Consider the following 25,342-nt stretch of genomic DNA (forward strand, 5'->3'; position numbering starts at 1 on the left):
TTAAACTGTTTTTACAAAAGTGTTTTCATTAGAAGTAATAAGTTTATAAAGGAAAATGAGTCAGTATAGACCATCTATCTTACTGGTGTCCTAATTTGATTCAATGTAAGTAAAGAAGGTTTTATTAATAAAAACAGTGTTAATAATAAAACTGTTTTTTCCACAAGTAGTAAAACTAGCATCTTAATATCTAATTTGACTCCTTTTACACTGTTCTTTCTGAAAGTATTATATATAATTCTCATTTGTGCAGGTGTTTCTTGTTATATTTCAGAGATGTTAGGGCCATGAGGGACCACCAAGTCATGATACCTTAAGCCTTCATTTAAATAAGCTATGTTAAGTGATGTTAATGAAGCTAATATTTCAGCCTAATTGTGAGCTACTCTGTGACTATGGAAGAAGGAAGAAAACCACTGTTGTCCCTGTTGTTTTCACTAGAAAATATTCCTTCCTGCCACAGAGTTTGGCAATCATTATGACCTATAACACTTAAGCAAAATAGCAGCTAGTCACCTAAGAAAATTAACTGAGCCTTCTCATCAGAGCACTAGCCTGTCTCAGGTCAGTGTCCCTTCTCTAACTGCTGCCAATAATGGGTATTTCAGAGGGAAGCAGAGAAAAAGAATGCCATGATTGTGAAGCCTAGTCAGTTGAAGTTAAAGGCTTCCAACTTGGCTTCTTTTGTATTTCTCACTCAAGTAGGAAAACTGCTCCATTTGAAGAAAATAAGTTCACTGATTTAAGTAAGTAAAATTAGTTGCACATTGGGTAAATGAAATGAGTGGCAGCGTGGAGTATTTTTAGCTCCTCTATTCAGAAGCTAATGAGAAGGTAGTTTCTTTGCCTGGATTCTCTTAAAACATTTCACTGTAAAATTACTGGGAAACTTTTTGGGACTGTATCCCTCAGGAATCTGAAAATTTTAATTTGAGCTTTTGCAAGTTGAACTTTACTAGCAGAGAGATGTAAAACATTGGTCATTGGCATGTTTTTTAATGGAATAAAGACAGACAGGACTAATGACAATCCTCTTCTAATTTCTAAAGGTCCATTTTTTTTTGTTTGGGATTTGCTAGTAAAGATGATGTTCAGAATAAGGGTAGCCAAGCTAATACCCTAAGTTATAAAATTTGGTATTTTTCCTTGCTTCCCTTCGTGTTCTGGACTAGGACTTGAAAGATTTTTAAAGTAACTGCAGGGTCTTGATGCTCTACAGAAGTCAGTAGAAATTTGTTACAACCTTTAACATTGAATCCCTTAGCACACTATGCATAATTGTGATTTTGAAAACCTTGCTTTGCTTTTCTTAGTAAGAATGACTGTGTTAAGGAACAGTAAACATGAATCTGCTTGGAAGTGGATGTTTAGCTTAATAGTGGTGGATTAGTTGGAACTCAGGGTAATTTATGCATAGATAATTCATTATGTGTTTTCATTATGTTCTGTTTTGCTGTCTTCCCACTTCTTTCTAGCAGAGGTCAGGGTCAGTTCCTTGGTTTAAGCACTGTAGATACGTAATTAAAGCGTAACTGCAGTGTTTTTTCCTTCTCTATACTTTACTTTTTTTTTTAACCTTCTGTGTCTTTCATTAGTCTAACAACACAGAAGTGGAACAACTTGATTTAAAGAAAAAGACACAAAAAACTAGTGCCCGTAGGTTGTCTGGTTTCTCTCTAAAGCTTTAGACAATTAATCTCATGAGAACTAACTGCTACTGTAATCCAGCAATTTTAGTGAGGAGAAAAATCTGGACTACATTAGCCTCTTTACTGGATTAATACATTTTACTTAGGAGAGGGTGATTGGTTACCTCTTCAAACCTAAAACTGGAAGGTTCTAACATTATTTCGTAGTAAATGTTTAAACTTTGTGGATAGTTTGTTTAGTTTTGTGTAGAATGGAGCAGATGAAATATGCCTGTCTCTCTTAGAAGAGAGTGAGCAGTTTCCTTAACTGTGCCTGGAAAGCTCCTTCCTGACTCTATATTCAGTTGCTTTCTCTTCTCCTTGTAGGGTGCTCTCCATCCCTATTTAGTTATTGCTCAGATTTTCATCATTTGAGTGTATTCCCACATCTGACAGCTTTAGTTGAGCTGACTACGCTGGAAGCCTCTCTGGAAGAATGGGTACAAATACTTTATTACCATCACTAATGGTACAGTTTTAATATGGAAAAGTAGTACATGGACAGAGTCATCACTGGCTTATTTGGATAATTGTGCATGCTTACTCTTTAAAATTCCCTTTAGTAACTTGACATCACCTGTAGGACCCTGCTCTCTACCAAATGTCAGCACCCCATATTCATGGATGCTCTCCTCCCCTGGAACAGCAGCATTGGCTGGTGGGGCTGGAGGTGCAAGTGAAGAACAAGGAAGGAGGTGCAGCTCAATAACCTTAATCTAGGAGCTCTCCGCATCTGAGTGACATTTCTTTTGCCTTTTACTTGGCTATGGTCAATAAAAATGCCACAAAGAATGTTCAGAATATCAGCTGTGCTTTTCTGTTTGCAAGGAAAACATTGACATCCTGCGCTAAGGGATTTTTTTTTCAGATACAGCAATTTACTAATCTGTACCTTTTCTTAAAAACATATGAGGAATTCAGTGATCTATTCAAAGGTTTTTGCTTCATCATGTTGTGCCTGTGTTGAAGACTTACATGCAAGTGTTGAATAAGACTAAAATGGCAAAAGAATATGCCATTGGAATATTAAATAAATACTCAATCTGTGTTTATTCAGGCAGTAGATTCTTGTGACATACACATGATGACAAGTTTTGCCCAGTAACCCATGCAGAAAGCAGTTTTTTCCAAGGTACTGTCTTCAGTATGTTGCAAAACAATTACCTGCTTTAGGCTGCACCTACTGTATTCTCCAAGAGAAATTCTACGAGATTCACCTAGCATTTGTAGTTTGGGAAGCACCTTAGTGAACCACATCCTGCTGCAAAACTCCAAAACGTTTATTTCTGGAGAGAGGTCCCTTTTACGCATCAGTGGTTGAGATCAGTTCTTCCGTGTTATTGGATAGTTTGCAGAGAAGCTTTCAGCTAACAGATCTTTTCCCATGGCATAACTGACAAACTGCTAATTCTTGATACAGTTTCCAGGAGAGCGAGCTATAGTATTTGACAGCAAGGGCACTGCCAATGTGAAGATCAGACTGATTCACTGCTGAATGTTCAGCACTCCATTTAAATTTTGCTTTCCATGTTATAAATGGACTGCTGTGCATGCTTACTACACACGTGTGTACATCTTCTCTATCTCTCCTTGCTAAACTGTACTTATCAACGTTTTTAATAATATGCATGGCAAGCCTTCCTGACAAATGTGATAGACTGTAAAGAATGTTGACAGAAATCAATAAACATCTAGCAATGAAGAATTTAAATAGTAAATGATGACAGCTTCCTCAGGTTAAAAATCAATAGTACAGCATTGAATGTGGTCTTGCATGCCACAGTCAGGTCATGCTAGGCAGGTGTTCTCTCTTCACTGAGACCTCTGAGGCACCTTTAGTGGAGCGAGGGGAAAGGGAGATGCCAGCATGCATTTGAAGAAGCTTGAGTGCTGTGTTTTTAGTTGGGATGAACCCTGCAGTTCAGATAAATTTCACTGAGATAAATGCTTTTTAAAGTTCACTTATTGTGATTGTTGTAACAACACATCCTAGATATCCCGCTTTTCAATTTTTAACTGTCAGGCTCTCATAGGTATAATATAAAAATAGTATGTCCTCAAAAATACATTAAAGTTATTGTGAAGGGCACTTTTCTTCTCAGATGTAACTAAGAATCACATTTGTCTAAGAATGAGAAGTCATTCTGACTCATAAATTTTTGATTAAAAATATAGTTCTAAAGTACCTTTTTTTTTAATATGTATGTATATAGACTCTGCTCTTATTATGGATATTTAGTGCTTTAGTACATCCATAACTTTTAGGATGTACCACAGTGTTTTTAAAAGTAATACACGATGTACATCTGGGCTATTTGTTTTCACAAAGAAACCTATTTTTCTTAGTGTGTAGATTTCATGTTAGATTTAAAAATAAACTTGTATGTTTTCTTTGGCTTTGAGCCTACTTATAACTGAAAGTGCGCTGATATAATATGACAGTTAACCTGTCTGTTGTGATAGCCCTCAAAAAAATTCCTGCTGTATTTTACAGTTGCTTAGGAAGACAACTCTTGCCTGGAGTACTTGAGCAACATGGGGTTATCTGGGGACAACTGTAACTTATTTAAATTTTCCATGTACAGATGAAAGGCCATTCACTACTTTCAATAATTTTCTGGCTCTATAGTATTTGGCTACTTAATTTGCTCAGGTGTTTTGATTCTGTAGAAGTCGAAAAGACTTTTTTTTTTGTCTGTTAAGAGAATTGGAGGAAGTAGAAGATAGAACTGAAAGAAAGGTTGATTTCCTATGCATGCATTTTTGAGTTTTTGGTAACCACCCTGATTAGCATTTCTAGACAGTTTCACTAGACAAAAATGGTTTCTAAAAAAACTTAAAGGTAGGTTTTATCACGATTTACCTGTTTGATTCATGAAGAGAGAGGAATACAGGAAACAAAATCAACAAATAGAAATGCCTGTTGATTGTGCCTCTGTTATAAATATGCTAACATAAAAATCTGTTACGTTGGGATAAGTGGTGGTTTATTGTTCAGGGTCTGTCCGTTTCATTTGTATGGAATGTGTTCTAATGGGAATGGAAATACCCAGTAGGAGTACACTGGCCGCTAATCTGGAGTGATGGTGTTCAGTACAATGGTGGGGGGGGGGCAGTGTTACAGAAGATGTAGACTAGCATGGAAAGTAGGAATAGTGATCTGCTAGAATACAGACCTTACTAATTTCTCTTTTTTCTTTTTTTTCTTTTTTTCTTCTCCTCCCCCTTTGACATTCTAGCCAATTTAAGTACCTTCCTTTTCAAATTATGATCACCCAGAATAGAGTTAAGTCCAGTGTAAGGCTGGCAGTGTAAAATACTCAGTAGGAAATGAAACAGCAAAAATCTGTCAGAGATAATATAGAGGTTTTTGATAACGGTCTTTGCGGAAGGAAACTTCCTGATAAAATGAGCTGAATTGCACTTTTGATTACAGTTTGTTTTGTTCTTTGTCAGTGAGGTGATATGCAACTGCGGGCAGAAATAAAGATGTTCAAATATGATTTGACAAATTTGCTTATTGGCTTGATGTCCTTACTGTGTGATCTCATGTTTATAATGTGTCCACATGGGGAAATTGACTGAAGCAGCTCCTGTGAAGCTTAAATTAAGAACATGTAGAATAATTTTTTTTTAAATGATAATGTCTCTCCTGACTTAAGAGCTTATTCTTTTAATATTTCCGTTAATTTACTTAAGGGTTGACTTAGGAAAATGTCTGGTACTTGGTATCTTTCCCTTTCAAAGTACACAAATCCTAATCTAAAAAGATTAAAGAATTTGATAGCCATTTTACGTTTCATAGTATTTTTATATAGTAGTGCACTCTGAGTCTAATATTTTTTCCTATCCTTTCTGCTATCTGATAACCAGGAATTTGTTTTTAACATAGAGGGTTATGTGAAGAAGCATATGAGATGTGTTTCCCTGTGCTCTTTTTCAGTGAAATGACAAAAACAGTGGAGATTTCTGGGGAAGGTGGACCCTTGGGAATACATGTAGTGCCCTTTTTTTCATCTTTGAGTGGAAGGTAAGCTATTTTCAGCATTGCCTAAGAAATATATTGATGCAAGGATTTCAGTTGTGGTTCTCTTAAATACTTACTACTTAACTCATAAAGAAAATACATGCTTAAAAGAAAATTGGTACTTGAGTCTGTGACACTGTCTTTCATTACCAAAATACTTAATAGTCTAAGATTTGTAGAAGACAGTACCAACCCCTTTGTTCCTATACGTCCTTATAATTGCTTCTGTTTTTATTCTCTCAATGGTAAACTAGCATTTGTAGCAAAATGTAGTACTAAAGGTGTGGGGACTAGGGGTTGGTTGGTTTTTGTGGTGTTGGGTTGGTTTTGTGGGTGAGGGGTTTGTTCTCTCTTTTTTTCTTTCTTCCCCAATTGGATTCCTCTGCCTAGGCCTTTCCTTAGTGATGTATCACACAAGAAAAGTAAAGAAATTTGCTTGCCTGGTCATGCCTCATATTTTTCAAGCCAACTTTCAGACTTGGTTATATAGCATTTATATGTGCACTATACCATGAACCTTTCTTTGTCACAATACAATTACTTTAATTATAAATGATTTAACATAGTCTCTTGAGATCACAAAAGCCTATTATAGCAGCATGCTTATATTGATGTACTGTAGTTAAGACTGTGTCAGCATTTTCATTACAACTGTTTTCCAAGCTATGCATCTCAGAAGTAAAAAAAAAAAAAAAAAAAAAAAAAAATTCTAGGCTGAAATTTGACATGCAGAGGCTTAGCCAGATAGTTAATTTGACACTGGCAGCCCTGAATAAGAGATGGGAAATTGCCAGTGCCATAGATGATACTACTTTATAGTAAAATGGCTGCTTGTAACACAAAGACAATTATTGCAAAAGTAAAAATAGTATAATTCTTAAATGTTTCTGTATTTGTCAACTTTCATATATGACAGAGAATGTGAAGGATTAAATTGCCTTGCAAAAGTCTGTGTGTGTATATGTTTTCTCAGCAAGACCTGAGTTTGTAAGTGGACTCAGATTCATTCAGAATGTTTTCTTTGCCAAAAGGGGAAATAGATGTCCACCTGTTGCCTGGAAAAATGTCGCCACTGTCTCAAGAAGAAAGTTGGTCTTCAATGGGAACTGTAGGAGGTCTGAGTTGTGTCCTTGGCTTTGCAGGCTGCCTGTTTGTCTTGAGAAAGGCACTTGTATTTTTTTACCTCATCATGAAATGCAAACAGTAGTTCTTTGTTACAAGCGTGTCTTAAGGGTTGTAGCGTGTGCACTGTATTTAAAGATCATTAGGCTAAAAATGTGATGAAATTGCAAGCTATTAAACTCAGTAATTATTGTGACTGTAATACAGTTCTCTACTGAAATATCACTGTTTTGGGTGCCGCTTTTAAAGACCTCCATGAAGAAAAAGTGGAGTTCCTTGGTCTACATTGCGTGCATGTCAATATGCCCTTATTTACAAATGCTTGTGGGGATCCCTTAGAGCAGAGAGTTTTTTGACAGACAGACTACTTCTTTAGACAGTTGTCCTGAAATTTTAATGATCCTTGGCAGAACCATACTGGTGTCTTTGTAAAGTGACTTAAATCACTTGTCCCTTTTATTTAATCAAGTCTGAGACTAGTGTATAAATTTTCACTCATCATGAGAAAGTATGAAAGAGCATCTTTTATTTCTGTTAAAGGCAAGACACAATTTATAGGGGCACGCTGGCCACAACTAACTTGGTCTGGTATTTCAGTTGCAAAGTTATCTTTTAATAAGGTAATGCTAGCTTTAGCCTAGTGCTACTGCAGAGCAAAATTTTTCTAGAGCTGCTTAAAACATTGTATTAATTTACAAAATCTTAGTTTACACAGGAACTACAGAACTAATGGAAATAATTTTTCCCCTTTCTTTTGCACTTAGATACCATTAAAAAAAGGAAATTAAAATTTAATAGTGCATTAAAATAATACTAAAATTGAGGCTGTGGAAAAAAGTAATGGAGCAATGAATTTAAGCTGCCACAGCATACATAACTCAAGCCACTCATTCAGGTACTACAGTGCAGACAATGAGTTTCAGACAAGTGGGCAATCCTGTTGCATTATATGGATGCAGCAGGATTAGTGAAGATCATAGCAACTGACTAAATTTGTGATTTCTTCTATTTCTCCATTTATATTGGTTTGCATCTTAACATAATTATATTTCATTAGTCCCTAGTATTTGGTTTTTTGATTGCCGCTAGTTGCGTGTTTGTCATCAACAGGGCTGTGGCCCCTCACCACCACTGCCCCTTTGAATCCTTTAGCAAAGGGTATCACGGGTTGCAAGAGAATCTTTTGTGATAGATTGAACCATTTTTTTCTGTGAGTTGTTTTGAAAAAGTTATATTCAGGAGGAACCAACTTTTCACTTAAAGTACATTGATAATACATAAATTTAAATTTTTATATCTCATTATACAGTAAATCTAAAATCAGATGCACGGTGTATATAGTGTCATTTGAAATAGTTAATGGCGTGCTGTGAATCTGTTGAATGGACTTAAATATGAGGGGCAGTCATGAATTGGAGAAAAAAAATACAAGACTTCTGTTTTCTGATTGGAATGCTGGCACGTTGGAAATTGCACATTAATATTTTATGGAGTATAACCAATAGAAAATGGTCTCTAAAGGTCATCTGTCTTTAATTCTGATGTGGTATGAAAATTTAGTGGATAAAACTTCATTATAAAAGGTCTTCACAAACATGCAGTTGTCAGGTTTTTTGGACATTATGCTGATATCATTGAATATTTCTATGTTGAGTTGTAGTCTGCAATACAGAGATGCTCCAGGTAGGTCAGACACCTCCTGGCAGAGTTAGCCACACTGGAATTTTGCACCACCCGCACTAGTTTACTTAATGCATTATCAGAAGTTTCTGTGCTGCACCTCAGTTTTCAGTTTGCACGTAACCTGGTAACAAAAAACTTAGGTTTTCATGTTCCGCTGCTCTTCTGCCACATAAATAGTATTGCTATCATGTATCCAAACAAGGGGCTTTGGCAACTGAAAAGTTTAAGAGCCTTTTCAAATACAGAAATAGTGATTATTTCTTATCTTACTCTAATGCCTGTTTAGTTTATTATAGTCAAATTAGAAAATTGCATTTAGTTTGTTTCTGCTTTTCTTTGGAGCACGTAATCTTATTTAGTAGCAGACAAATATTGCATAAGCTACATTCAAATTTTTAACTGGGTGAGGAGATTTAGGTGTTTTCCTTTGTTTCTCCAAGTATGATCTACAGGATTTAATGCTTCCTGAAGTTCTAGCAAGTAGTATGGCATTAGAGTCCAGCAATTTTTCTTAGTGTTTCTTGCAATCCCCTCCCTGTTAGAGCGAGCTGGAAATACTTTCTCTAGGTTAAGCACTTCATAATGGTCTATTCTATCTCATCTTATACACAGTAGAGATTAATATTTATTTTTAGTTGCTCTAAATTCATACCAGCAGAATAAAGAATAGTTTTCACTTTTTTTGCCTTTTAGGATGCTGGGACTCTTTATCCGTGGTGTTGAAGAAAACAGTAGATCTAGGCGTGATGGGCTTTTCCATGAAAATGAATGCATTGTGAAGATCAACCATGTGGACCTTACAGATAAAACCTTTGCACAGTAAGTGTTGGTTTACTGATACTTTTAACTATCCAGGATTTTATACAGTGCTGTGTTTATTAAGTGATTGATGCAAAGGGATTAATATTTATTTCACATAAAATGCCTGTAAAATGAATACCTGGCAGAAACTTCAGTTTTCTTTCTGAAACCTTCAAATAACGTGAAATTTGAGGAGTAGAATCTTCTTTTAGTCTTAGAGAACCTATTGTGCTTGCTTACTTTAAATGGTTTTAAGTTTTTTAATAGTTATCTTCACCTTCTAATTCTTCTGTTCTTTTTTTCCATATTTTCTTTGTAATTTGTTCCTCATAAGACCTTCAGAATGAGTCAGCATTGCATCGTCTTTTTTGATGTTCTTTTGCAAAATTAAATGAGATTTTTTTTTTGGTGCTGCAGCTTTTTGAGCTTTTAATTTTTAAAAAATATTATTACTGTCAAACTGTGATTAGTTGAGCTAAATGGTAAGTCTCACCTCATGACTTTTATTAAAAATCTGTTGACATTTATTAGCTATCTCAAATTACTATAACAGGTTGCTTTGATCGGCTGTGAATTAATGCGACATTGTTGTACAAAAGAATAGCCTTTCAAATTTCAGAGATATTTGCTGTAGTAATTAAATAGTAATTTGTTTTTATTTTTAATCCATATGTTGAGACAGCTGAGTGATTGTTTATAATATAACAAAAACCTGTTGAGATCTCAAGGGAGTTGAAGCGTAACTTTCTAAACAATAAGCCAAATGTTCAGGGTTTCTAGACTAAAATCAAATAAGTAGTTCCACTGTTATGAAAACCTATTTTGCAAATATTTATTCCTAAAACCAGCATAGTTCTGTAGTAGGTATTACCTTGTTTCTCATGCTATGCTTTTTGTCTTCTGGTAGTTTTTCAAGTTACTGTTTTCTGAATATTTGGTGGTGTCATGGTTTAACCCCAGCCAGCAACTAAGCACCATACAGCCACTTGCCCCTGGTGGGGTGGGGGAGGGAGTCAGAGGGATAAAAAAAAAAAAAAGTGAGAAAACTCATGGCTTGAGATAAGAACAGTTTAACAGGTAAAGCAAAAGATGCTCACGCAAGCAAAGCAAAACAAAGAATTCATTCACCGCTACCCCTTGGCAGGCAGGCATTCAGCCATCTCCAGGAAAGCAGGGCTCTATCCCGTGTGACGGTTACTTGGGAAGACAAATGCCATCACTGCAAACCTCTCCCCCTTCCTCGTTCTTCCCCCAGCTTTATATGCTGAGCATGATGTCATATGGTATGGAATATCCCTTGGGTCAGCTGTCCCAGCTGTGTCCCCTCCCAGTGTCTTGTGCACCCCCAACCTCCCCTCTGGTGGGGCGGGGTGAGAAGCAGAAAAGGCCTTGACTCTGTGTCAGTGCTGCTCAGCAGTAGCGAAAACATCCCTGTGTTACCAACACTGTTTTCAGCAGAAATCCAAAACATAGCCCCATTCTAGCTACTGTGAAGAATATTAACTCTGTCCCAGCCAAAACCAGCACAGGTAATAAATGTGTTTTGATGTGATATAGTACATGCCATTCTCTTCTAAGATATCAACTTTATCAGAACATAAGTGTTCGTATCACATTAAAATATTTGTTGCCTTACCTGTGCAGTTTTGTAATGAAGATGTATCCTTCTAAAATGAGATTTTGCTTGAATCAAAACCTCTCTTTTCAAAATTGTATGTGGTCTTTTTTTTACGAATTGTTGCCTCCTGTGTGTTCTCTTTGGAATATAGCTATATCTCCAGAGGCTTTAAGCCCATCAGTGGAGGATTCCGTATATTTTTCTGTAAGGTTACTAGATTTTGGGACAAGTTAGAAATACTACCATAAACTTGCCAGTTCTCCACCAGGCTTCCCTTCAAAATGAGAAATGCGGGACATTTCTTTTTCTCCAACTTTGTGTAAAGTTTTGGGAGTTGGAAGGGATATTTACAGACAATTGTTAGTTTAGGGAGGCCAGTCTCGTGAGATGATCTCTCTGTCGCTGAGAGAGTGAAAGAGAGAAGTGACTAAAAGGTGATTCAGAGCAGAGCCTAATTTAGTGTTTGGTCTAATTCACCTTCTGTTACAATAAGAAGTAATGTGGTTGTAGTGGCATTGGATCTGAGGAGAAAAACTGTAGAAAAATTGACGACTCGACATCCATTTGGGGACTGGGGATGAGTATTTTGAACTGGTCCCATGTCCAGGGAACAACTGTTACGTTGTTCTCCTGAATTGCCTTCCAGAATAGCCTTCTGCATCATCTTTTTTCTCTGGCTATTGAGAATGGCTAAAGAAAGCAGCTTTTCCAGATTGAAACTAATGTCAGTGAATATGTCTTTAGTTTTTCATCTGGCATGACTTAACTGTACTGACCTCACAGAAGTCCAGGTTACAGAAATGCAGTAATTGCAGTGGATGAGACAAAGTATTGTCCCAATGACTGTTGACCCAGAAATAGTCATCAGGTTCTCCTTTGAGAGGAAAATCTGTTTGCTAGTTTCAAATTGGCATTTCTTCATAACCCTTGTAAAAGCTATTTTAACATTTAGCAGAGACTGTTACATACTTTCCATTTTCAGCAGAGACTTTCTAGTATTGCTCCTGATGATTGCTGCTTCTGCAGCTGTAATAGCAGCAGCCTACTTTTTGTATTCCCGTGTTTATAATGGTTTTATATATTGGGACTGTTGATCTGCTTTTTCATTTGCTGTTAATCTATTCAATTACATTCTGTTGTGTTGCAGAGTTTCTAGCACCTCTCTTAATTGACTCCCTTATTTCTTTAAAGTATGCGTTTGGGGTCTCAAGAAATGTAAATTTCTCCATCCATTATTTTTTCTCTTTGAAGTGCAGCCAGTTATTTTGCCCCTGAAGACTGCATTTAGGCTTTCCCACAGGATGTCTTGTGTTATTTCCACTGTTTTTTGTTTGAAGGAGATCTTACATTTTCTCTTTCATATATTTAAAATATTCATTTCCTGAAACTGAGTTGTTAAATTACCTTGTAACATATGGCCAAGTGGCTACTTGCAAGGATGAAGACAGGGTGTGAAAGAAACCTGCTTAAGACTTTACATCCTTCTGCTGGGAGGTTTCTACGATCAGGGTAAGGTCTGTCTTTGCAAACCTTCACAGGCTATAGGTGAGCAGATCACCTATAACCGCTGCAGGCACACTGGGGCAGTGCTGTTACAGTTCTGAAAGCTAACACTTGAGGGTGGTGCTGGAGGAATACCTTCCCACAACACTCTTCCTGATACCTTTCCTTTTCAAGTTTGAGGTTTCTCTTCTGACACACAGGCAGTGTCTCCTGTCAATGAATGCTGTTATTCTGACTCTTGGTGCACATACACTCAGTGTAGCCAAGATGGTTCTTTCCACAGCATTATCCATTGGGACTGTTCCCGACTTCAGTGTCTTCATGCTGCAAAAAACCCTCTCAAAACAGTCCCTCTCTTCCACTACCCACAGGTGCAAGCTGGAGCTAATGGGCATCTCTCTTGATCTGGGAAAGCAGTAGGTGTATATTCAAGATGTTAACGTTTGTAGTGGCTTCCTTTCTGTGTCAGTCTAAAAAACTTTTTTCAGAAGTACTTTCAGTATTGACTCCTGTTGTACAACTGAGTGTAAATCCAAAGCCAAGACTTCAGTGAAACACTGACTTTGCCTAACTGACAAACACGCTACAGAAGGGTAGGAGATATGTAAATTGTTCTCAAAAGGACCCCATGATTTATTTAAAAATTAATGTGGCCATTACTTCCCCTCTTGACCCAACTTCTGCTAAGCAGAAGTTCTTGATTTTTTCTTTCTCAGAATGTTCTTCAGCTATTACTTCTGCTTGTACTTGAGTTGTCTTCTGCAGTGTGGAAGAAAATGAGTTGCCTTTGTCAGAAGGTGGAAGAGGAAAGCATAGAAAGAGAGAAGTCTCCTTTGTTCCTTTAGAATCCAAGGTTCATAAAATGTCTTGATTGACTAAATATTCGGGTTATTCAAAATCCAGGAAAGGCAGTATGAAAGGTTGCTTTGGCCAACTTGTCTTAATTGCTTTGCAGTGCCTGGGAACCTGAACACTGTATTGTTACCGTGCTAATCAGTTCAAGGGGAGTGGTTTCACTAAATGCTCTAACACAGTTTCTGGTGTTGCAGTTGAGCACATCTATAAAGACATTGATTAAGTAAAGTCCGCATACCCATCTTAGCAAGAGGTTGCTTCTTGAAAGACGTGAGTAGTATCTACCTATTCATTTATCCACTTATGTAGAAACACACCAGTAGTTGCACCTTTTGCAGTTACTATTTTTTTCTGATGGCTATATATCCCATACTGTCATCCTTTTCTGTTGCACCATTTGCAGTCACCATATTTCTTCTGAAGATGTCCATATATTACATACTCTCATCCTTTTTTATTGGTGTGGAACCAGCCAGCAGTTGCGTTAAGGATGATGAAGGAAGCTGAGGGGCAGTTAGGCTGTACTTGGGGGAAAAAAAATGGAGTCTTGAGCTTTCTCATAGTAGATGTATCCCCAGAGCAATTGGTCGTAAGTGCTCTGTGTGCCTCTATGCCAACAAGAAAAAGTGTAACAAACACTTGAAAAAAGTAGCAAGCTATAACTTCAGGAGTCTTTTGATGAACTTTTGCCATCAGAACTTCCTTTCCTGATGTGCCACATGAAGAATTGTGTTCATTAGTTTATTCTAGCTGATATGTTTTCATAACAGCCTAGGAATCCTGACAGATGTGCTGTTCCTACTTGAAATGTAAGGAGATGCTGTAGTTTAGAAGTCTTATTTCATGCATACTTTTTAGAAAAGGGACTCTGTAGATGTGAAGGTGAGGTTATTTCTTCACGTTTAAGATTCTTACTCTCTGTAAACAACTTCAAACTTTGCCCAAATTTTCTGGTTGGTTATGTGAATTTTCCTGTCTGTCTTTTAAAGGGCTCAGGACATCTTCCGTCAGGCAATGAAATTTCAAAGTGTCATCTTGGAAGTCCTTCCTCCGTATAATCGAGAACAGTATGAGAAGTCTGCTATCGCTCCCCTTTGTTTTCTGGATAATGAAGAAGGAGTTCCAAAAACAAAGATTCCACCTCCTGTTCATCCAAAACCTGCTCTGAAGATGATTAATCTTTCTGGAGCAAGCAGCTTGGAGACAGGTGTACAGGCAACACTACAGCAAGCTAAGAGCCCAAACCTCCCACGTCTGGGTAGAAAGTTGTCTTCTCCCTCACTGTCTCCCCTTATGGGCTTTGGCAATAAAAAAAATGCAAAGAAAATAAAGATAGACCTGAAAAAAGGTAAGTATTTGGAGACGATATGGTTAATTCTGTACCATGTTCTCTATATTGATACCTTAACTTTTAGCTAAACTAGTGACACTAACAGTACAAGCAAGTTATTTACAGTTTAAAAGTTCCAAAACTTCCCAAAGGTCAGGAATGTTACCAGTAATGTTCTCCACAGTCAGCTTTCTCATAAATTTTGGATGCGTCTTATCCAGACTTACTGATTTTTAGAACATCTCAGTTGCTGATTATGTGGAAGGTATTTCATTAGCAATATGCAATATTAAGAGATGATTTAGCTTTTCTGCACATACAGATTAAAAATTTGAACTGTCTGCTGGTAACCATTGTTATTTTTATTCACACCTGGTAATTGACCAGCACTGTTATGATATTTTTTAAAGTTATGTTTAAAAATGTACTCTACTCTGTTTCGTGTTGTCCAGGAAGTTGACCACAGATTTACCTGTCTTTCCCTTTTTTATTTTCTACAAACCTTTTCTTTCCATCTGTATTTATTCAGCTGTCAGCAGGCTGAATTTTCCGCATATATCTTTAATTGCTGCTCCATGCAGATGTCTGTCTTTGCATGGAGTAACAGGTTTATGCACATGTACTAAAATGCGCTTAAGCAGATCCCAATTAGCATTTATGTTTTCTGTTTAATTTCTGTCTCTGATTTGGCTGAGTTAAATTTGATGGTGGAAGTGGCCCTTTTAAAAACTGTCTGTAACTTCATTCATTATGTGTTAAAAGAATATAATCAAGCTGTCATTTCTTAATTTTTGTAATTTCTTAACTTAAATAACTTGGTTTTACTTCTGAACTCTTCAGCTTCGCATTAACAAAACCTGCTTCAGAATTCTTCCCATTTTAGCTGCAATACTTTTGATTTTGAAACAGTAATTTATGTTTTTAGAAATTACAGGAATGTGATACTGACATCACATAGCACTGTAAACTATCACATGGGTAGTAATCCTGCTCAGTATAAAAAGACTTTCATGGGCCCTGATATTCCTGGGTGATTTTGGTGACTTATAAGCAATACCTGCTAATATTGATTTTTACTGCCTAATTATTTCTTAAAACATTCATCTATTAACACTTGAGGTTGTTTATTTCCAAGCAGCAAACAACTTCATGAGTGGAAATGGAAATACTACTTGTCCTTTCTTAACAGCATGTAGTCAGCAGTTTTTGCATTCAAATCATGTGACTTTTTCTACTTTTCAACAGCTTTCAGTAAAAGCTGCTAAATTATATTTATGCTGATAAATAATTCTGATTACTCTGATTTGTTTCAAAGACTATTGACATTAATGTGAAGGTTGATACTAAAACCACTGACAGAAAACCTAAACACTTTTAAAGGAGAGTTCTTGCTTGTTTTGTATTATTGTGGGCTATCCAAAAGTATTTCTGTCTGTAGCTGTTGCAGGAGGATTTGAGCACGTGTTCTGACATTGACAGAATTCTTCTCTAGACCATGCACAAAATAGACTCATGTTTACAGCTTTTTGTTTTCTTTCTTTTTTAAGAGCTAACCTGAATGAGTGTCTGTGATTGTGTTACTGATGTTGTTTACTTATTTTTTAATGATCATCATTTGCTTGTTGAAATTTATGTTGGGAGTTCTTTATCTGACCTTCTAGGTCCAGAAGGGCTTGGTTTCACTGTCGTTACCAGGGACTCCTCAGTACATGGTCCTGGTCCAATTTTTGTGAAGAATATTTTACCAAAAGGTGCAGCAGTAAAAGATGGTCGTTTGCAGTCAGGAGACAGAATCCTGGAGGTTAGTATAAACATCCATTGTATTTGCATTGCTGAGTACTGACCACGGGGTTTGGCATAAATATTTTATTTCCTTACACATACTTCTGATGTATGGAATTAACATTCTTGACCTTGGTTTAAAAAAAAAGTCTTACGGCTTTTTTACTGTTAGTCAATAAGTATTTTACACTGTGATTTGGAAGAAGGTGCTTTTCACAAGGGTCTGTGGGATGTTTGAACAAGGGGGATCTGATAACACCTTGTTTCTTAAATCAGATAAATGTATCGCTTAAGAAACAAAACATATCTAGCCTCTTCAGCCGTATCCAAAAATCTCTGTTTAACATCAAGGTGGTTAAGTGCTCATTTTAAGGCAATTTTGCTCAAATCTATCTGTTTAAAATTTTCAGATATCTTCTGACTTAGTCTCATCATCTGATGGGTTATTTCTACTTACTAACCTCAAAAAGCTCTTAAAGTAAACAGTTTTAATAATACTTAGGTCTTGTTTTTGCACTTTTCATCTTCAAAGTGCTTTACAAACTAATTAAGCCTCACAGGCCCCCTGCAAGGTGGGTAAGTGCTACAGACCTGCTTTAACAGATGGGGAAAAAAGGTTAAGTGATTTGTACAGGGCCAGAGGGGGAGATGGTGTGGGAGCTGTTGCTAATTCTTCTTTGCTCTCAGTCACTGAATGGCACCTGTGTTAGGTGAGGGGAAAAAAAGTCAATCATACTCACAGATATAACAAGCTCTCCTCATCCTTCCATAGGTGAATGGACGGGACATCACTGGCAGGACCCAGGAAGAGCTTGTAGCTATGCTGAGGAGCACAAAGCAAGGGGAAACTGTCTGTCTGATTGTGGCTCGTCAGGAGGAGGCCTTTCTACCTCGAGAGCTGGTAAACTTGTTATTTTGTCCTGGAGAGTGATATTGAAACAATTCCGTGTTTTAAAATTGGCCCAAGAAATAGAAGTGAACTGTTGTTGTCTGAGAAAGCCAGCGAAGGGTAACTGCATAAAGCTTGTGTTTGAGAAGTATTTATACTTACATTTGGTTTTGGTGGATATTTAATTTTACCTACTTCAGATGCAATTCCATGCAATCTGATTTTTTTAATCCCAGAAGTGACATCAAGAGCATAACTCACAGGGGAATATTTTAAGTGAATCTTGTAACTGTGAGGTCAAGCATAACTGAAAATGGATTACTGTCTGTCAGAAAAGCAACAAACTTTAAACCAGAAGTTTAAAGTCCATGTAATGAGTCCTGCAGCTTATCAGTAACTACCTAGTGAGGGTGGCAGCCCCCAGGAGATGCATCTCCTAAGCAGGTGCAAAACTGCAGGAGTGGTGAGGAATAAAATTCCATTGCACTCCTCACAAATTTTGGAAGCAAGCTTTTCCTTGGCTGCTAGTCTTTGACTTAATAGGCTCTTGCATGTCTGATTTTGTTCTATCTCAAGTGCTTAATTGTCACTTTGTTTTTAAAACACTGGCATGAAACTTTTTTCTCTTTCTCTCACATAGACAGAGGAGGACTACATCAGTGTAAAAATGCTATTTAATACATAGTTGTTTCCCCTCAAAGAAGGTCATCTCTTTGGTCGCCTCTTCCTTATCTTGATTGATGGCTATACTTGACCTTTCATTAAGAAGTTCTCAGGATAAAGGAAGGACAGCATTTCCTGCTTTTGTCTCATTTTATCTCCTTTAAAGAACATAAACTGTCTTCATTCTTTTCTTAAGATGCTGCCTTCTTGCTTTTCCTTTTGCTTGAGACTGTTAGCCGAATCTTCTACAGAAATCCTCCATTATGTTTCATCACAGAACATTGCTAACAGTTTTCCTCTTGTTTCCTTGTTACCAGTTGGGCCTTGTTGAGGTAAGAGTGTCTGTTGCCTACGGTAGAAGCTGGAAGGGGAGTTCAGATTCTCTCACATGAGCCTTTCCTCGTGTGCTGCTGGTGCCCACTTTTTCCTGTAGTAGAGCAGTTGCGAAGTGTCCTAACAAAACTATCTTAGTTTTCGTTTTCCTCTTTTATTGAGTAATCTTTAAGGAGGATAATGGCAGAATATTTTCAGCTCTGTAATTGGACATTTGTTGTCAGTGATTTCCAAAGCACCGGAGTTGATCATGGTAATGCTCTGTTTAGTAAGCCCTGAGCTGTAGAGTCAGTGTGGATTGAAGGGAAATTTCTGAGTCTGAAAGTACTGAATTATCTGTTACATTTATCATTTCTTTTTTTTTTCCACCAGCTCTTCTAAGAAGGAGCTTATTTTTTGAAAAGGCTACCCATCAACAGGTTTTTCTTGTGGGTTTTTCAAGTTATAAAACACACTACTTGGAAAACGTACTTTTAACAAAAGTATGTATTCTTCTTTTCTCTCTTCTGTTCTCACGACATTACATGACATTACATGTTATTCTTTATTGTCATAGTACAAATTCTCTTGGAAAATCACTGTAACGGTGGGTACAAAGGCTGGAAGAATCTAAAAGCTGTTTATAATTTTTACCTGCCACAATTGCCTGCTATTAAATTCTAGCCCCTACAGCAAGGATTAACTACCTTTCAAAAGGTGACTTACTTATGACTGGCATGATTGAAATACAGAAAGTAGCCACATTTATCCTGCTGGCTTGACCTTCGCTTAGATTGCTTTCTCTGTGAAAGAATGATGCTCAAGTGATGGCCCTCACTGTAGCGGTGATGATATGTGAATTCTAATACTGTTCTGTGTTTCTTGCTATCCCCGTCAAGTACAATATAATACAAATGTGAATTGCTAAAATGCATTAGATAATTTTTGGAACTAGCCCTTCTATATTAGAAGGCCTGTCAGCAACATCTGTTTGGTAGCTCACGGCAAAAGTGTGGGTTACCATACCACTGTGCTACCAGATGTTGATACTAACGTCATGCTTGTTGGAATTCATGAGACGCCTGAGAATAGTCTCAGCAAAGATTAAAAAAAAAAAAAAAAAAAAATTGGTTTAGCGCTTTTGTTTGTTTTTAGCTTTAGCCATGACATTACATTGGACTAATCCTCTGCTACCTCAAAAGTTACAGTGCTGTTTTGATCAAAGAGAAAAAAGACAGCACTTTAAATGTTTGTTTTTGGAAGGAAAGACAGTGGATAATCCAATATTTTTCAAGGACAGCTGTAACTGAATGCTCTGACTATGTAACATGCATGCAGAGTTTACCTAAATACTTGGGTGTTTTGTTAATGCCTGGCAATAATAGGGCAATTGCTTTATATTAGTCTTGTTCTTGATTTGAGCAGTTCTCCAGGGATTGTAATCTGAGAAGCTGTTTTCTTTAGATTCCCTGTTACCTCTTGAAAGGAAAAGAAGGACAGGCTAGTAAATGTGCCCACTCTCCACAGCTTCCTGTAGCAAAGATGCCTCTGGTACTTGGACACACTAGAGACCACGCACAAAACCACTTTTGAGCATGTTGCTCCACTAGAACTGGGTTCCTACATTGATTTCTGGAAGGAATTTGATAGCTGCACAGGCACAAAGCAAATACTGTAACAAAGTAACAGCATGTGGCATTTAGTTGCCTGGGTCTGTAATAATACAATTTTACTTTACCTCGCAACAAAGCTGCTGTTTGGAGGAAGCTTGGTCTTGCAAATTTTCTCTTCACTAAGATAGATGGGAGCAGAGTTCGGGGGTTTTGTTACTGTGATCTATGCTGATGAATTGCTAGCAACTAGAAAAATATATTCAGAGTAGCAAACCTTTACCACGCTAGCCAAGAGAGGTGTGATATGAGTGAGGATGAATCGGTGTTGCAGACAGGCATTATTAAATTATAGGGAAGTGGGGCTTCAGTTCCACTAGCCCATGCAACATCTGAGAGTTGTACTGTTACATTGTTTGCACATAATGAGGGAATAAAACAGAAAGACCAATTTTTGTAGTGTTGTTACTGGTTTAAAAAGAGAAAAGGAGGATCTAATGAGATTTTTTTTTTTTTTAATTGAAGCAGATTGGTGAAGTAGAATTTGGACCAAACACAGGCTGTCCTCCTTATTATCCAGTTAGCCAAATGTTCCCAGTAATTCATGCCAGCTGTTGACGGTGTAGCAGCCAGTAAGGAGCTGATTCCAAAACTCAGGGGAAGATCTTGATTTGCTTAATTACCACAGTCTACAGAGTGGCCCATGATTAGTGCATTCTTTAAGGTGCATTTGGGTTTTAAACTGTGTAACACTGACTGTTTTCTAAAGGATGGTGAATATTACAGAGAGAAACTAGCTTAACTGAGCAGGTTTGGATTTTCCAGCTCTTATCAAAGTAAATGGAACACATATCAAACTGTGGCTATTGTTCTATTGTGTTTTGAAAGTACCATGTTTTGATCATGTGTATTTGTGGCATCTTGGTTTTTTCTCCAGGAAAAATGTGTGATCTGAAGGTGCTGTTTCTTTTAATAATGACATAAAGATCACTTACTCCCCCTTTTTCTTCTTTATTCCCTCTTGGTGAAACAAGCAAAGCTCCTTGAATGAGAACAGCTCTGGCATAACCTATTCTGTGCCATGACCCTATACAATTCTTTATTATTGTTATTTTTCATGAGCCTTCAGGATAGTGCATATGATGCACAGAAGCAGAGGAATGTGCCTGTTATGCAATTGCCGGAAATAATATAGTACTGAAAATATTTCAATGCATTTTTAAGTTAGAGTACGTTCATAGTGTAATTTTTGCATATGCATTGTTTTCTGTTTTAAAGATAGATTTGGCTTACCAGTTTCAACTGTAATCGCTGTTTTTATGGTTTCGTGGCAAATTCACTGATCACTGGAGAATGGAGGAGGAAAGGGAACAAACCAGCATTTCTACAACTAAAACAACAATGTATATAATGTAGCAGTGGATCTTTAACTCAGTCTTTTTTTTTTTACACATGTACTATACAGGATAGAAGGAAGCAGGATGAGAGGCAAGCTCAATTAAGTGCTTTTTTTTCTGCTTACCATGTGATTAAATTTATGTTTCAGTTTTCCCCTTGTTAATTCCCTCCACTACCTTGAACTTCGGTACCTGAAGGAGAACTTCTTGTTTGCCTGAACTGTTTTCCTTTTTGTTTTTAATATTCAAAGCTTAATTTCTGTTAATTCCTTTTAATTGTTTCTTGCATTTTTATGTGCAGGAAATAATAGGTGTAATTTCAGACTGTACTTAACCATTTTGCACCTGTTTTTGTAGGGCAAACCATTGATTCTAGTGCTCAGTTGACCAGAAATGGTCAAATAATTTCTGTCACAGAATGAGTCCAGCAAGTACCAATTCTCTTGTTGTGTTATCACTATTCAAAGGGAAAAGTCTGATGGGATGGCGGGGAGAGAGAAGAAAAAAAGTCGATATATTGGTTTTTAATAACATTTACAAGATTCAGTTCTTGAATTCTGCATAATAGAGAAGGATATTGTCAATACACATGGCACCTTTAATCTTGAATAACTTTTTAAACTATGTAGATTTTTAAAAGTCCTGTTTTTTTCCCCAGCAACTTTTGAAAGGAAGTGTTTAATTTTGGGTCTGTAGGTTCTCTTTATCTGCAATAGTTTAGAAATGTTGTGTCTACAGAAATGTATCTTTTTAGAGTGCAAACATTGTGTAGTGCAGCCCCTCAAAGGTTTTCAGCTTTCATTATGTATTTCAGAAGATGGTTACTATTTCATTATAGCTTATATTACTGGAAACTATGCACTGAGGTTTGTTAATTAGTTACTGTGCCCATTACAGGAGTCAGTAAGAGATCACTGTTTAGAAGGAATGTGGCAGTCTTTCCTGTCATAGCAAACAGGAAGCATGGCAAAAAATATCCTTTTATTCATCCCGGCTTTTGCTGGGACTCCCTAACTTACCAAAGGGGAATAAATTGCATGTATCTTTAAAAAGTGGTTAGTTTTTTTTTATTTAAACTAAATCCAACAATTTTACAATGGCAGGATGAGCTCCCATATGCTGTGAAGTGCCAATATAGCTACCAACACAGCAAACATATTTACTGTTCTTTTCTGTGTGACAGTGGTAGCCAGCCTGTTTGAGGCTGCAGAGACCTTATTGCATCTGGTTTACTATTGCTTTCTGTCAAGCCCATCAAAGTGTTATGATCCAGCAATGATTTGTCGTTCAGGTCCCACTCTTGCTATATTCCAGCAAATACAAGGTACCTTAAAAGGGAGGTCTGAAAGCTCTGGTTGTAGCACTCATTGGCTGCAAAAACCTCTGATGATGCTCTGCTTCCTGGTAAAGAAAAGGTTAGAATGGAGACAAGTAAGGAGAAAAAAGCATATTGCTACTCATACCACAAGATACTGTATTTGCATACAGGATTACTGCCCAAAACTCCAAAGTTGAGGAGCCCTACCTCAGAGCAGAGGAAATGAAAACTGTTTTCTTAGTAGCATCAGTCTCAGTTCTGGTGTTGTCCAAAATTGTTTGGCCGCCCACTTTAATACATGTAATCAGAAGTGTGTATACATCAGAACAGAGGCATATACAATCTGGCTCTTAACAGAAATTGAGTATTCATACATTTTAGATGCATTTAACCAGATTTACATTATTTGCCTTTAGTAAAACCAAAGTATTTGGACAATTCTTAAGTCTTACTGCCAGCTGTAGTACCTTGCTATTTACAAATGTCACCAGATGCATTCCATATACCATATGAATAGTTTTTTAAAAGTCGTTCTGCCTTAGGAAAACCTTTTTCAGGGATCCTAGGTTGGCTTAATGTAAAACATGTGCATGTGGTGTTTGAAGTAGAATTACACACTGCTTATTGGTTTGTTTACCATTCACTTAAAACAGTAACCAGTAAATTGAGTAAAGAGTTGGATTTGTACATCATAGTGTTGTGACCTGTTTGCCTGGCATATATTCTGAATAGTTTTTTTCAGTTTTCAAAGCTATAATTCCAGAGAGTTTACATAATACATACCAGAACCATTCTATCTAATGTGACACAAATTTGTGGTGTACTGTGTTTGTGTAAAAAGTATCCAGGTAGATGATAATATATCTCCATGGATTTAATATTGGCTTTTTTGTCTTAGCAGGATATGCCATTAGTGACCATTTAGTTTTTATTGCAGTACGGAATACAGATGATTTCAAAGAAGCCAATATGAAAACATCTGTCAGAAGCGCTAAAGATGAATACATGCAGCAATGACTTCAGTTATTTACTAGATTGTGACAAGATTGCAGCAGTGCGTTACCTTTGAGTATTATTTTCAAGAGCGTTACTGTATATCTATTGCAAAATACAGTGTAGATTTTATAGTGAATGAATGAGCTGTCAACAAAGTATTTCTTAACTGGGGCTGAGCTCTTGGGAAGAACACAGAGAATAGTGCAAATGAAGAGGTATCTTCTTTTCAAGCTTTTCTGCCAATAACAGTTATGTGGTGCCACAATTTAAATGCTGCTCTTTAACTTGTACAGGTTTTTGCAGAAAATAATTGCAAAAGCATGTAAATGTCTTATTTCCTTCATAAGCCTTTGAAAATAACCCTCCTGGGTCTCTTGCCTTTTGCTCTCAGCTCTGAATGGCACTCCAGGGAGTTGGCATCTCTTATCAGAAATGAGCAGCCAGGCAAGGGGCAGCCAGCATATTGAGAGTCCATAATAGTGTTGGTCAAGGGCATCAGACAGGTACTGAAAGGTCTCTTGTTGTGTTAAACAAATGCAGTTTCCTTCCTGGCTTAAGTGAGAGCTAATTTTTTTTGTAAGCTTCTCTTTTGGCAAAAGAACAATAGGGATAAATAAGGCAACCTTTCCAGTGAGGGATATGCATTAGATTAACATAAATCCACAGATCAAAAGCGCCGTGGTCAATGAGAACAGGCATTGTAAGATTAAATAAAAGGACTAATTGAAAGTGGTGTCCTATGGTAGAGAGAGGATTGACACAATATTGAGTAGATGAAACCGTGGAGTAAGTAGAAGGGGGAAAAATACAATGCACGGTACTTTTTTCAAAGGTTACAATTCTGTTTGTACTGGTGACTGAGCAGTTTTTGTGTGTTGTGTGAATAACAGAAGCCTAAAACTATATTTTTTTTCTGTTCCTTAAAATACTGAGAATTTGTTGGTGAGGCTTAATTATATACCAGTAAAATTTTAGGTTGTTCTAAGAATCTTTTATTATAGCCTTTTAATTAAGAAATCGGAGACCTGAGGTATAGATGTGCTCCTAAAAATTAAATAAATGAATTGTCAGAACATCAATTAATCAAATGTATCCTGAGACTCTTAGATAAAGTTTTTCCATCTGCATTGCTGAATGTAATAACATTCAGTACATAGTACATATTATTAGGGCTTTCTGCTCTCAAATGTGGCAAACTTGGCATTCTCTCTTTCTCACCTTCATATAAACTCTTCTGAGTTTTTCTGTCTGATTTGTTGGTGATTCAGGAAATGTCCGAATTGATTTTTACTGAAGTCCCATGCAGGTACCTCAGTAGATTAAAAAATTCCTGTCCTGATTTCCCTTGCGAGTGATAGTACCTGTTTGGTGGTTTGCTCCATTCTATTTAATGTCTGAGTCTGGACAGCAAGTGGAAAGATTGCCTCTTAGATGACTTCTGACTGCTGCATTCTGGTCCAGGAGAAACTGCCTGGAGAAAGAGGGGAGAGCATTGTCTTCCACAAGCAGCTGAGAGAGCTCAGAAGCTATCTAGAGTGCTAGATGGTGCAACCAGGAGAGAGCTTTGTAGCAGGAGCTGGGGCTGGCAGACTTCTATAAATAGTAGGGAACAAACATCACCAGGCTGCAGAGGGGACTGGGAAGAGAGATGTGCATGTCTGGAGGGGACTGTTCAGAGTTTGTTATAGCTGAAGAAGCCATTGCAAGCTGACAGGCTAAGATTTAGCAAAGCTGAAGGAACAACCTCC

The 25,342-nt window shown here is 37.1% G+C and overlaps 1 protein-coding gene across 1 annotated transcript in view; it reads left to right on the top strand.

Annotated features, from left to right (window-relative positions):
* Nucleotides 1-25,342, top strand: part of PARD3B (par-3 family cell polarity regulator beta) — a gene marked incomplete at both ends in the record, with an annotated part of 412,476 nt that overhangs the window by 181,957 nt on the left and 205,177 nt on the right. The window contains 5 exons of the mRNA XM_082001608.1: nt 5,632-5,718; nt 9,214-9,339; nt 14,287-14,645; nt 16,289-16,428; nt 17,182-17,310. Of these exons, the coding sequence (XP_081857734.1) occupies nt 5,632-5,718; nt 9,214-9,339; nt 14,287-14,645; nt 16,289-16,428; nt 17,182-17,310 (841 nt within the window). The remainder of the gene's footprint in view (nt 1-5,631; nt 5,719-9,213; nt 9,340-14,286; nt 14,646-16,288; nt 16,429-17,181; nt 17,311-25,342) is intronic.

Source organism: Phaethon aethereus, assembly GCF_964289735.1.
Source record: "Phaethon aethereus genome assembly, chromosome: 6".
NCBI classification, from domain to species: Eukaryota; Metazoa; Chordata; class Aves; order Phaethontiformes; family Phaethontidae; genus Phaethon; species Phaethon aethereus.